The sequence below is a fragment of the Zingiber officinale genome, chromosome 1A, assembly GCF_018446385.1.
Source record: "Zingiber officinale cultivar Zhangliang chromosome 1A, Zo_v1.1, whole genome shotgun sequence".
Classification (NCBI taxonomy): Eukaryota; Viridiplantae; Streptophyta; class Magnoliopsida; order Zingiberales; family Zingiberaceae; genus Zingiber; species Zingiber officinale.
Genome location: NC_055987.1, coordinates 129,572,756 through 129,585,970, shown reverse-complemented (window position 1 = coordinate 129,585,970; position 13,215 = coordinate 129,572,756). Strand labels below are relative to the sequence as shown.

Sequence of the window (13,215 nt, the reverse complement as noted above, 5' to 3'; positions counted from 1 at the left end):
TACTTAGCTGCTCTTAAACCCATAATTATGGTTAATTTAATACTTTCTCAAAAATATATCCCTTTGACTTTCAATCTTTGTCAAACCTTTTATTACTACAAAAATAAATATCTGTCCAAACACGTCAATTTAAAATAAAAGGACCTTTCTTGAAAATAATTAAATTTATAATTAAAATAAAACACTTTTTAAAAAAACATTTATTCTCCTTTAAACAAAACTTTCAACAGCATCGGGCCCACCCATGACAAAATTTCCAACCAAATTTGAACTTTGTCGTTGACTTTTTCCATTCAAAATAAATACTTCAGCAAACCACCTAACTTTTTAGGTAACTTTTTATTTTAACCTCTAAATTTATCACATTTACAAAAACAATTTTATAATTTTAAATAATATATTTGTATCACCTAAAGTGAACCTAAACCACAAATCTCAAGGGGCGAAACAAAATATTTGAAAGTTTTTGACTCCAATTTGGAGTAGATTAGATATGATCTACACCAAATCAAATCAAAGTCTACCTCCAACTTGTCAAGTTGCTTGCAAGGGCAGGCCACCAACCAAAAACACTCCCTGATTTATGCAAGCAAGCAATGAGAACAAGAGACTTTATCAACCATTTTTTTATTTAAATTAACAAAAAAACATTTTAGAAAAAAAAAATATATGTTGGTCATTGTCATGTGGGTGGTCCTCTAAAATTTGAGCATTATGTAATTTTACCCCCGTAAAAGTTAAAAATATAAAATTTCATGTAATAGCATATGACACAAAATTTAATTTATTGTATAAAACTGTTATTCTAAGTCTAGTATTTTTTAAATTTGCTCTATTTTTAAAATTATTAGCATTTGGCTTCCAATTCATGTTAAGATTAGGAGGTTGAATAATACAAACTAAAAAAACTCTAAGAAACTTTTAAAGACTTTAATTTCTGAAATCTAAAAAAAATAAAAAAAAGTGTAAATTGAATTTTATTTATTTATTTTTTAAAAAGGAGAATAAACGCTCATGAAAAAAAATATCATTGTCTCTTTATTTTTATTTGTAGATAGGCAGTTATATCTTTAATTTATTTATAAGATAAATCGAAGTATAACTTATTAAAATATTTATCTCTATTAAAATTTAAACTTAGTTGTCATATTTGTCGTCGGTGAGTATTTTATTAATTCGGTTCATAAATTAACCGACTTAAAAGTTAATTTAATATGTGTTAATTTAATTGAATCAAAATTTTATTAAAATAAAATTAATCAAATAAAATTTAAAAATAATTATTTCGATTAACATCCATTTAATTGAATTTATTTAAAAAATAATTAAAAAATGTATATAAAATTAACATTAAAATTTACCCAATTAACTTTTTTGACTTTAAAGTTGAGTTGTCCGAGGTTTTAAACTGAAATAGAAAGAAGATCACATGTGGAAATTTGTTTTTTAGTAACTTTTGACCTAACTCACTTTTTTATATTATTATTATTAGTTTGCTTTCTTCCAAATAAATTCAAGATAATATTTTCACATGTTTTCTAAAATTAAATAATTATAATTATTCATTCTTAGATTACAATTTACTTCTTAGAAATAAATTACTTCTTAAGAAAGAATTTCATATTTTCTTAGATTACAATTTACTTCTTTGAAATAAATTAAAAAAAAAATTTCCTTAAGATTGTATTATATATATATATATATATATAATATTTATTTGATTGATTTTTTATTTTTGTTTACGCAATCTAATAGATACTAATTTGGGCTTATTTAAAATTATTTTTTTATAATTTAAGAAAAAAATTATTGAAATAAATTAAATAGTGTCATTAACTGAAGGGAAAAAAAATAAATTTAAATTATCATTGTCTTGTTGTTATCTTAAGTAAAATAAACCAATAAGAATTGCAAAAGGGCTCTTGTTTTATTATTATTTAAGCAAAAAGGAGAAAAAGTATATTTTAACAAACAAGTGGATAAGTGATGAATTATTGGATGAAGCCTATCACATCAAGCTTTTTAGTACAAATCTTGATGCATTAACAAATCCCGTCCGTAGATAGAATATCAATGAGCAGTTACAAATAGGCCCCTGATATTAAGGAATCACAAATCAAACCCTTCGATTTCTTAGTGAGATTAGATTTCATTTGTGAAAATGATGGATTAAAATAATTCGTTTTTTTTGTCATTATTTTTAAAAAATATTATAATCACTTAAACTATATTTTTAAAATAAGAATTATCTAATCTAAAGATTTTAGAGCGTAAGGGTTAATTCGGGTATTTGCAAATATCAAAGGTCGTATTTAGAAATAATTCCTGATTAGGACGACGATTAGGTTTAATTGATAGATTATTTTTCCACCGAGCAATTTCGGCGGCTTTATTTTCTTGTTTTTTCGGGTGTGAAAAAGGTCGAATTCCAGAGAGAGAAAGGGTTTCGGGAAATTATTAAAGGGGCGAATAATTTTCTCCAATTTATTCCTCTCGTGCTTGGTGCGAAATTTTTTTTTGGCGTTTCAGCTCTAGAAGATTACCAGGTCATTACTTTATTTTTTTCCAACCAAAATCGATATTTTTTTCGGTTTATTCTCTCATTTCCAGAAATTATCTGTCAAAATCATGTTTTTCAGAGTATTTATGATGGGAAAAAGAAATTTTGAGCATGATTTGGCGATGGGAGTGCAATTTTTTTTCTAGTTTATTTACTCGGCCTTGATTTTCGGTTTACCCTTTCCCTTCTCGATCTGGAAATTGTATTAGGGTTTATATTCTCTTCGGGTGCGGTTTTCATTTTGCGTTTGATTGTTGCAGCTTGTTAACTTGTTCGAGATAAAAGAGATCAAATTTTGGTCCCTAGGGTTTTGGGTTTAGGAATTGTTTTGCGGCAGTGATTGAGTTGCGTGGTCGAGTAGGGTTTCAGTGTAAAAGAGATGCATCTTTCGGCTGATTTCCTGTTTAATTCTCGTCCTTCTTCCTGGAAGTTGCTAAATTTGCAGCCCTTTGAGGGTCTAAAGATTCAAAATTTCATCATTTCAGTGGAGGTTCTCGACTTAGATCTTCATCCGAAGAGTAGCTCAGTTGGAATTTTTGGTTGCTGTTTCTGTCGCTGAAGAGTTATTATTTTGGTAGGTAGTGTGTTTCGAGCTCTCTTCCTTGCATGGAAGTGAGGCCGGATTGGATCATGGCGAGTAGAGAATCCCCCTTCAACATCAGTCTACAGCCTGTCCCGTCGATGCAGAGCGTGCGATTAGCCTACACGGCCGATGGCACAGCAATTTACAAGCCAGTAAGCAGTTCACCTCCTGCTGCTCCTCAACCTCCTCCTACTTATCAAGGAGGAGGTGGAGGAGGAGGAAGTCCTGGAGCTGCTGACGCTGGCTCTGCAGCCCTAACAGCCCACAGCTTGAACATGAACATGACCATGGGAGAACCCATCAAAAGGAAGCGAGGGCGACCGAGGAAGTATGGTCCTGATGGCCTTGCCTTGACCCCTTTATCGATGGCTGGTCCATTGTCTCCATCTGGGATGGGCAACACAGCACCTTCAAGCTCGACCAATGGTGCAAAGAAACGTGGCCGGCCGCCTGGTTCTACCAATAAGCCAAAGATGAGTGCTCTTGGTAAATCCCTTTGCTTGCTTAACAATTATCAATTTTATGAAGTAGTGAAATAACACCGATACTTCGGTGGAGTTATGCTCTTCTTGCCATGTTCTTAGAAACCTAAGTCACACGGTTTCTGTTGCTTGGTATCTTATTCCTCCTATAGGTTGGTTTACTCTATGGAAGATATAAACTAAGGTTGCTGGTTATAGAGATTTACATTTGGTGCATGTTTTATTGTGGTTTGAGTAATTCATAAACAATTAAAATGCAACATTGTAAAAATACAGCTAAAATCCTTGATTGTGTCATGTAATATTGTACATGGCTTCATTTTTCTTTGGTCCAACAGTAATATAATGCATTGATACTTGTTTCTTGTGACTCAATTGCTTTGTTAGCCAGATGTCTTTTGATAGTGTCATTCTGAATATTTTGCTGAGTTGATACTTTTAGTCGATATATTATCTTGTTGACAAGCTTCCAATTTTTGCTTCACATTTGTAAGTATTACACGTGTCTAACGATTAAACATCATTCTTGGATGCACTGTGCAGATTCTTGCAATGTAATATCTTTTATACATAAAGCACAATTGGCGTTGAGCGTGTTAACAATAATTTTGTTTTTACTACTCATATCTTTGTAATTTGACTTGTTTGACAGGACCAGCAGGAACTTCATTTACTCCTCATGTTATTACAGTAATGCCGGGAGAGGTAATCAAATACTTTCTTATCATGTCGAGTTTACTTTACGGTGCTAACAATGATTGGTTTATATCAATGTTTGCCGCATTGGCATAACTATTCTAAACTTAAGCGACGGATTGTGTGTATTTGAGTTTCTCATTCATTTTTTTTAAAGTTTCATAAATTATGCACCATGGATGTTGTACATATATTGGTTATCAATAATCTGATTTCTGGTTATAGGATGTATCTTCCAAAATTATGTCATTTTCTCAGCAAGGATCCCGTACCATCTGCGTTCTTTCAGCCAATGGTGCTGTATCTAATGTAACTCTGCGTCAGCCTGCAACTTCTGGTGGTAATGTAACTTATGAGGTTTGTAGATCTCACCACCAAACTATTGCTTTCAGATGGTGTTGCACTTCCGATTTTTTTGTCTTCTGTCATTTCGTCATATTATCTATTACTTAGTGTAGTTTCGCAATGATGGTAGTGTGTTTGAAGCGACAAGTACTTGCAAACACTTATTTAGGAACATTTTTATTAGGAAGGTCATTCGGTACGTCTTGATAATAGCTTTGCCTTCGCTTGTACTTCTTTCCTTGCTTAAGTTTTGAAAGCTAAACGAATTTCATAAACTGAATAATAGCTTAGGTTTATATTGTTCACTGGTTGCTCTGTTCAACATTCTATTTCAGAGCTACGGCCTCAGCTAGACACTCATACATGTTCGTCTATGCTTATACTCGCAGGGTAAGTTCGAGATCTTATCATTGTCGGGTTCGTTTATGCTGTCGGAGAGCGGCGGGCAGCGCAGTCGAACAGGTGGATTAAGTGTCTCCTTAGCTGGTCCAGATGGGCGTGTTTTGGGTGGGGGAGTAGCAGGGCTTTTACTGGCATCATCGCCGGTTCAGGTCTGTTAAAAGCATCATAAACCAATTGAACTTCTGTGTATTATGTAGTATTATCTTAATTTCGTCTAGTCTAAACTACCTATCCAGGTGGTTGTGGGGAGCTTTATACCGGATGGGAAAAAAGAGTTGAAACAGGCTAACCTCACGGAACCGGTTTCCACCACCGGAAAACTTGTTGCAGGCAGGACGACCGGAGCCAGCAGCCCACTGTCGCGTGGTGCATTGAGCGAGTCCTCCGGCAGCCCACTCAACCAGAGTGTTGGCGCGTGCAATAACATCAATCCGCACGGTCTCTCAACCATACCCTGGAAATAATTTCTCATTTTGCTCGTTAGTAGCAGAAAAGTAGTTGCGATAATCTTAAATCTTTAGATTAAGTGAAGAGGGGAGGACATCCACAAAGATCCCTGATATTTGTGTTAAGTCTTTAGGTATCAGCTCTTGCCTCAATTTGATTCTTCTTTTTAGTCTTAAGCTGTATCAACTATCGAAAAGTGTTCTTCGATGTTGTATTACATTGATGTGCTTCTCCGATCTTAAATAGTTGGGACAAACACAACTTAAGTTATACTATAGCTATAATTCGATATTCAAGTATAGTTTTAGATTATAGCTTTTTAGTTTTTTGTCATTATTATTTTATTTGCCACAATATAAAAACAATTAATATAATATTTAATAAAAAAATTATTGATATGATATCTAATAAAAACTGTATGTGATATTAAATTTAGACCTTGTTTTAATTGCCTCTCTTCATCGAAATTACCGCCGATTTCCAAACTCCAATCCCTAACTCTAACCGAAAACTTGCGGCGTCTCCGCCGATTTCCACCGGAAGATTATTTCTCCGGCGGCCGTTCCGCTATACTTCGAGGAGCTAGGCGAAGCGTTCAAGGTGTTCGGATGTTTAGACTTCCCCCACTGGTTGAACCGAGGAGCGGTGATGTCTATGCGGGAAAAGGCGGTGGTGGATAAGTTCGTCAAGGAACTCAAGGAGGCGTTGGATTGGATCATGAAGGTGAGGGACATGCAGAGCTACATCGAGGAGAGCCGGAGCGCGAGGTCGCCGAGAGGGAGGCCGCTGGAAAGCTGGAACTATCCCGGCGAGAGGCAATATTCACGCTTTGCTGTAAGAAAATGAAGCTCCCTCTTTTTTTTTCCCATCTACGCGGTCAAAGAATTCATTTTTGTTTACCTGTTTTCTTATTGCGATGATGCACTTGGCCATCTTGGTTTCTGATTAGAAATGTAGTCCTTTTCGATTTGTTATGCTTATTTTGAGATGCTTGATATAGATTGTATGCGTTCTTGTAGAAAATCATAAATGCGTAGTTTATCTAGCGCTTGAAAAACCCTGGATGTCTTGTGCTATGAAAAAAAAGATGTTGATATAGCAAGTGCTGATCTATAAATTTAATCGGAGGTTGCTCCGAGTATGTTAATTATGAGGTTTGTTCTGATCAATTTTACATTGTGAACATTGTTTTGTTATCCATCAAAATGAGTAGTACATTACTCTTCTTTTTAACATTGTAGATACTGTAAATACGATTCTTCTATGTTTCAGATAACAAAGGCTCTGAAAGTTATCACAGTTTGCTCCCAACTTATCATCATTTTGTTGTTTTTCTTCTTCTCTTGTTATTTCTCAAATTTGTTTTTTGCATCTAAGGTAGAATAGGGAAAATTTTGAGGTTCAAAAAACCACTTAATATGAGCAATTTGTTTAGCTGGCCATTAACTTTGTATTTATGGAATTTCTGTTGGACCCTTGTGCTTCGATGCTTGTCATTGTGTATCATTGCAGTTTCCTTTAATTTTAGTAAAAGTGTTCGTTTGTTAAACAATGATACAAGTTTTGTGTTCGTGCATAATATATGGTTGTTCAGTACTCACCCATGCTTACCGGAACAATGGTGTTCTTGTTCTGCAACATTCAACTTTTTCTTCTTTATGTCTTAGATAGCTGTATGCTTAATCAATACAAGGAGATATTGATTTTCTTTTAAGCGTTCTTGTAGATGTGTTTAGCAAATTTGATTTGTTTTTTTTTGCATAAATAGATATGCCCAATGAATTATTACTCGATTTCTTTTTCAATGAATCCAGATGAATTTGCCATCACCTTTCTCTCTTGTGTGGCATTTCAAACTTGTACCTTGGTGAAGCTTCTCCGCCATCACTTTTCAGTCATATTCATAGCTACTAAAACTTGTCTTCGAGCTGAAAGTCGTGGCACATAATAAAAAATAGATTTGTTATTTGACGATACCATTCTTCAACTTGAGAAATTTATGTGCTAACTGATTCGCTCAACCTAGTTTAGAGAGCTTTTTCCTCGGAACTTTGTCACCTTACCAAAGCCATTTGATTTCAGAAACTCCATTTTGCAGGCTGAGATTGTGCGTCAAGAGGCAAGGCTAAAGATGGAGAAGGTGAACTTGGAGGAGGAGAAGAGTGTTCTCACAGGCACAGCATCGAATCAAGACAACCTAGATGGCGCGCTGGACATAACTGTTAGCGGGTAGAAGTATCGATGTCTTTCTGTTCTCGAAAGCAAAGAAATGACAATGAACAGAGAACTGTAAGCTGCAAAAATCATATTTCTTGAAGGTAGAACAACTACTTTTATTCTTTGTACATGAAGAAATATTATTTTTACGTATAATTTTCTTCATTTTCTAAATTATAAATATTCCAGTTACCAAATTTATACCCTCATTGCTAGATCAGTGATTGCTATCTGATTGAACAACGCTGAACGAGTTTTTTTGTTTTTTTTTTGTCAATTAGTGGGATAAAGCTTAGTCATTGGTGTTGTTATTGTATTAATTTTTTTTTTCAAAAAAATGTTCTTTAGAGTTCAAATTTTATCGATAAAAAAATCCAAAAAAAAAAAAAAAGAAATTGTTCACAATGTTATGCTATATGATCGCCGGCGTGCACGTGCCCATCGGCGTAGGGAACATCGACTACCGTAGTCGCTGGTGATGCGCTCGAGAAGGTGGAAAATGCCGAAGGCGAAGTCATCCTCTTCGAGCGATGCATGCGCCTCGACTCCGTTAACCTCGCCGTCCCACCGCCGACGCATGGCGGACAACCACGTTTCCCAGTGATGAGTTTTCGATCCTGAAATCATTATCTGAAAAAGCAATCGACGGAGAAATCGAGCTAGGGTTTTCGATCCTTGAAGAACGTGCCAAAGGAGGCAACTTTCACGGAGGAAAGCAGCGGACACAGCGAATGATTCGCATTGGTAGTCGATCGAAGAGGCGAACACCGGAAAGGGATGCAGAAGCAGCAACCGGCGGCGAAAAGGGATGCAGAAGCAGCAACCGGCGGCGAGTTAGTGGAGGGGTGGTCCGACCGTGCCCGGTTTCCAGGTAGTGGGCAGTTACGCTGATCGAACAGTTGCAATCATTTTAAATAAAAAAAGAGCCCTTATCTTCACTTCGCCATTAGAACCCAAGCAAAGATCGAGCGATGAAGCTCCTGCTTTTGCTGTGCTTGATGGATTGCTTCCTCGCCATCGCCCAAACCAGCTCTGGTACCTTCAATGTCCTCAATTATGGCGCCATGGCCGACGGCATCAGTGACGACAGCAAGGTTGATTCCCTACAATATGCAATTTTTTTCCTCCTTCCTTCCTAATTTATCCTGCTTTAGGCTTAGAATTGAAGATGACAACTAAGAAGAACATCTTGTGGAGCTATAATTGAACTGGTGCCCTTGCTTCTTGTTATATTTGCAGGCATTCATGGCAGCATGGAAAGCAGCATGCTCCTTTACTGGTGGTGTCAAGCTTCTGATACCCAAAGGAACTTACCTTGTTGGCCCTGTTAAATTTGATGGCCCCTGCAGAAATGTCAGCTCCATTACTGTATCCATGGAGGTATTAGTTGGATAAGCAAGATAACTTAGTGCCTGTTCTTCAGTTCTTGCAATTGCTTTGCTCATATTTGCATCCTGATCTTGAACTTGTATCTGTATCATACTGGACTGAGACTTTGAGCCATGCTATTTATAGTGTTTGTGTTTAACGATATACAAATCTGATCGTGTAGGGATACATGAAAGCCTCGACGAATTTGAGTAAATATGTCAGCGGCGATGATTGGATACAGTTTGGATGGGTGCATCATCTGACTTTAACAGGAGGGGGCACCTTTGATGGCCAAGGAGCTCTCTCCTGGCCTTTCAATGAGTGCTCCAAGACAGAAAAATGCAGAGTTCTACCTTCAGTAAGGTTTCGTTACCTCTACTTTTGTCGATGAATCTGAATTGGAAGGCGAAGTATGATACTGTTTCTTGTTTTAATGTAGTCGATCAAGTTTGTTTACACTGAACATACTGTGATGAATAGCATAAAGTCATTGAACAGCAAGTTCTTCCACATTGTTTTGCTTGGCTGCAAGAACTTTTGGGGAAGCAATATTGTGGCTCAGGCTCCTTCCGACAGCCCTAACACAGATGGGTTTCACATCGAGAGGAGCTTGGGAGTAAACATTTATAACTCGGTGATCACGACCGGGGATGATTGCATCTCCATCGGACAAAGTAATGAGCAGGTAGTGATCAGTGGCATCACTTGTGGCCCAGGCCATGGAATCAGGTTGGTAGTCTGTTGATCTCAGAGTGTTAAAGCATCCTAAAAGTTCGATCACTCGTTCGAATTTAGTTATTTATGAACTTTATGCCGTATTTATGAACTTTATGCCGTGTTTTTGCCAGTGTCGGAAGCCTAGGAAGGTACGAGAACGAAGGAGACGTCAAGGGGCTCTTGATCAAAGACTGCACTCTATCAGGGACAGCAAATGGTTTGAGAATCAAGACATGGAAGAACTCTCCGGGAAAAAGTTCAGTAAGTAACTTGACCTTCCAGAACATCATCCTCAATAGTGTCGCAAACCCGATCATCATTGACCAGGCATACTGCCCCTACGCCGACTGCTCATCCAAGGTGAGATATCGCCAAAACTAACAGCCTGATGAAACCTCAAGAATTCAGCCTCAAAAGTAGTTATCGTTTACAGGTGCCATCCTTAGTGAGCATTAGGGACATCATCTTTAGTGATATCAGGGGGACATCAACGACGCCGGTGGCGGTCACCCTCAAATGCAGTTCAGGGGTGCCATGTGAGAATGTCAATCTCCACGATGTCCATCTAAGGTACGTCGGTGGAAGTCCAACGATCGCCGAGTGTTTGAATGTTCAAGCGACATACTCAGGCACCCAACTGCCTCTGCCATGCAATTAACTTGTTGCATCTTTCTTAAACCGCAATGGAACTGATGAAATTAAGAAAGATTATCATGTAGCATCTCAATTAGATACAGTTCATATCTGAAGGCATACTGACAAGAACATCTAAAGAATACAGAAGAAGTAACGGCATCGAATTTACCTAGGAGATGAAATACGACACTACAAAAAAGCAGTCATTCTGGGATGAATTCTATGACGTATTTATAAAATATTTTTGTCGTAAAAACTTTTGAGACGAATTCTGCGATGAAATTTTTTTCATCCCAAAAGTATCGTCGCTAGGTTTTGTGACAAAAAAAAATCCAAATTTGATGCCGAATTTGGTGACAAATTTAAATTTAGTCGTCAAATTTGTCGCCAATTTTATAACAAAAATAAAATTTGTTGCAAAATTTTCATATGCTACACGGCAATGAAAATTTGATTTCGTCCTAATTTTTGCAACGAAATTGATTTTTGTCGTAGATTTGGCAACGAAAATGAATTCGTCGCTAATTTGTTAATTCAGGTGATCTACGATAAATCATTTTCGTCCCAAATTTTATCCTGAAATCTGGGATAAATCCAATGATTCATTCCAATTTTGGCAACGAAATCAATTTTTGTCGCAGATTTGATAACGAAATTCGTCACCAATCTGCTAATTCAGGTGATCTACGAAGAATTATCTTAGTCCCAAATTTTATCCCAGAATCTCGGATGAATCCATGGATTCGTTCTAGACTCTTAGATGAAATTTGAGATGAAAATACAGAATCATTTATACAATCCAATATAATACATTTACAAACTTGTTTATAAAACATCCAAATATAACACATCCCATCATATTTACAACACATCTTATTTAATATTATCACATCTATTACACATCTTATTTAACATATATACACATATTATTAATATTCGAAACCCAATATACAGTATACAAGTCAAAGTTGTCAAAATAAAATCATACAAATAAGTCAAAAAAAACATATCAAATTCATAAAAGTCATCATATAACAAAAATATCTAACATTCTACAATTAAAATGAAAATACACACATATCAACTCATCTTCTTGTTCCAAAAAACTTTCTTATTCCATTCTTCTTTTCTTGTATCAAAACAAACAAATAAACAAAAAAGATTATTTCTCACAAAGTAAGAAAATCCCTTAAACTAACATTAAACTTAATTACTTATTTTTTCCTCAACATGAATTTTCAATTTATACTAGTATACTTGGCCTCACCAACCCTGTTAAAAATAAAATAACAATATTAATTAAAAAAACAAAATTAAAAGGTTCACAATATATGAATTAATATTTTAAAACATTAATTATGAGATAAATAATATTCATACATAATTAAATTCAAGAAGAACCATTATCACTATCGTCGTCGTCATTGTCACCACCACCATCACCAAAACCAAGAAAATCACTATGTAAATTTGCTTGATAGACGTCGTATATTCAACAAAGTCTAAAATAGATAATTATCGAAGTATAAGAACATGAAGTAAAAAAGATCAATTTTTACTTCACCATGAAATACTGTAAGTCTTTACCCATATAAATCGGTTTAAAAATTAGACTTATTTTGAAATAAAAAGATTTTTTTACTTTATCAATTCTGTAAAAATAACAAAGTAGTTTGTTATATATGATTTCACATGTTACATTGATTAACGAAATAAATTATTTATATGACTTCTCAATTTTATATTGAATGTTTACTTGATGGAAGTATTTTCTTTTGTGTATCAACAATAAAAATTGAACAACTATATCATCAATATCTATCAAATACAATCTAAAAATATTTTCATATTTGACCAACTTTATCTAAAAATGAATCAATAAATATCTAAATACCTAAAAATTTATATCATAATGTATATCGACCGAGAAATTTCCTCACTTCTTACTTCATCAGAATGACCATTACTTCATCACTTCGTACTTCAAAACCTATCCCCAATCTAAACATCTTCATTTGATTTTAAAGAATAAAGCTTATTGACAGCTTTCAGACTTGTGAAAGAGACACATGATTAAAAAAAAATTCAAATATTACATAATTAATTACATCAATTCTAGTTGCAAATCGCACAAAGCCCAAGCAATTAGAAACTCAATCACAGCATCCACATGTCACTGCACATAGATGACAATTTAACTCTCCTCAAACAGTCTAGTGATCAGCGCATGAAGTATTATCATCATGAGATCTGAGATTCGAATATTAAAAAAGTTGAGATAAATGTCTCTCTTATATGCTAGTTATTATTCCAAAGGTTAGTAACCATCCGTGATTTACCTCCTTCGTGTTGGCCTTGGGATGAGTTGGCGGGGATGCTAGGACAAGCGTATTCACTTTTTGTCACCAGATAGATGACAATTTAATTCAATAAGAAAAGAGACGAAAAAATGTGTAAAAGTGAATGAGAATAGGACGACAATGCTAGAAAATCATAATTTCGAGTTGATTAACCAAAAAGAAAATTATTTCTATTTCAAAATAAAAATACATTTTCAAAAGAAAATGTCTAACTTATCTAAAACTTATTTTAGAAAAACAAAAGATCTAAAATGTATCTTTAAAAAAGGAAATAAAGTTAAAAGATTTATTTGAACAGATCCATTATAGGATTCTATCATTCTACCGCCCTTCAAAATAACCTTGTCCTTAAGGTTGTTTAGCAATAAACTCTAGAAATTTTTCTTAAATTGTATCACA

General features: G+C 35.0%; 3 protein-coding genes across 8 annotated transcripts; all 3 read left to right on the top strand.

The window, feature by feature from the left end:
* Positions 1-2,363: 2,363 nt before the first annotated feature.
* LOC122032892 (AT-hook motif nuclear-localized protein 10-like) lies at positions 2,364-5,811 on the top strand. 6 transcript variants are annotated; one of them, XM_042592216.1, is made up of 7 exons: positions 2,364-2,546; positions 2,821-3,050; positions 3,143-3,629; positions 4,278-4,330; positions 4,547-4,678; positions 5,056-5,217; positions 5,305-5,811. In XM_042592216.1, the coding sequence occupies exons 2-7, from the start codon at positions 2,940-2,942 to the stop codon at positions 5,530-5,532; spliced, it is 1,173 nt and encodes a 390-aa protein (XP_042448150.1). In that variant the 5' UTR covers positions 2,364-2,546; positions 2,821-2,939; the 3' UTR covers positions 5,533-5,811. The 6 variants fall into 6 exon arrangements, with proteins under 6 accessions (XP_042448150.1, XP_042448176.1, XP_042448157.1 ...); XM_042592242.1 differs by lacking the exon at positions 2,821-3,050 and having other exon boundaries at positions 2,365-2,546; XM_042592223.1 differs by lacking the exon at positions 2,821-3,050 and having other exon boundaries at positions 2,365-2,546; positions 3,139-3,629.
* A 117-nt stretch (positions 5,812-5,928) lies between these two features.
* Positions 5,929-7,940, top strand: LOC122032934. The gene is made up of 2 exons (XM_042592250.1): positions 5,929-6,349; positions 7,614-7,940. Exons 1-2 carry the CDS (start codon positions 6,164-6,166, stop codon positions 7,746-7,748), a joined length of 321 nt encoding a protein of 106 aa, XP_042448184.1. The 5' UTR covers positions 5,929-6,163; the 3' UTR covers positions 7,749-7,940.
* A 1,035-nt stretch (positions 7,941-8,975) lies between these two features.
* LOC122009848 (exopolygalacturonase-like) lies at positions 8,976-10,550 on the top strand. The gene is made up of 5 exons (XM_042566157.1): positions 8,976-9,112; positions 9,285-9,461; positions 9,543-9,832; positions 9,952-10,180; positions 10,254-10,550. Exons 1-5 carry the CDS (start codon positions 8,978-8,980, stop codon positions 10,476-10,478), a joined length of 1,056 nt encoding a protein of 351 aa, XP_042422091.1. The 5' UTR covers positions 8,976-8,977; the 3' UTR covers positions 10,479-10,550.
* The last annotated feature ends 2,665 nt before the right edge of the window (positions 10,551-13,215 follow it).

Bases quoted from the DNA above. Each gene is read 5' to 3' on its own strand.
- LOC122032892 (XM_042592216.1), top strand. From the start codon at position 2,940: ATGCATCTTTCGGCTGATTTCCTGTTTAATTCTCGTCCTTCTTCCTGG. The intron at 3,051-3,142 runs GTTCTCGACTTA...TTTGGTAGGTAG, and splicing joins ATTTCATCATTTCAGTGGAG to TGTGTTTCGAGCTCTCTTCC. The intron at 4,679-5,055 runs GTTTGTAGATCT...TTATACTCGCAG, and splicing joins GTGGTAATGTAACTTATGAG to GGTAAGTTCGAGATCTTATC.
- LOC122032934 (XM_042592250.1), top strand. From the start codon at position 6,164: ATGTCTATGCGGGAAAAGGCGGTGGTGGATAAGTTCGTCAAGGAACTC. The intron at 6,350-7,613 runs GTAAGAAAATGA...TCCATTTTGCAG, and splicing joins GGCAATATTCACGCTTTGCT to GCTGAGATTGTGCGTCAAGA.
- LOC122009848 (XM_042566157.1), top strand. From the start codon at position 8,978: ATGGCAGCATGGAAAGCAGCATGCTCCTTTACTGGTGGTGTCAAGCTT. The intron at 9,462-9,542 runs GTAAGGTTTCGT...GTTTTAATGTAG, and splicing joins AATGCAGAGTTCTACCTTCA to TCGATCAAGTTTGTTTACAC. The intron at 10,181-10,253 runs GTGAGATATCGC...TATCGTTTACAG, and splicing joins ACGCCGACTGCTCATCCAAG to GTGCCATCCTTAGTGAGCAT.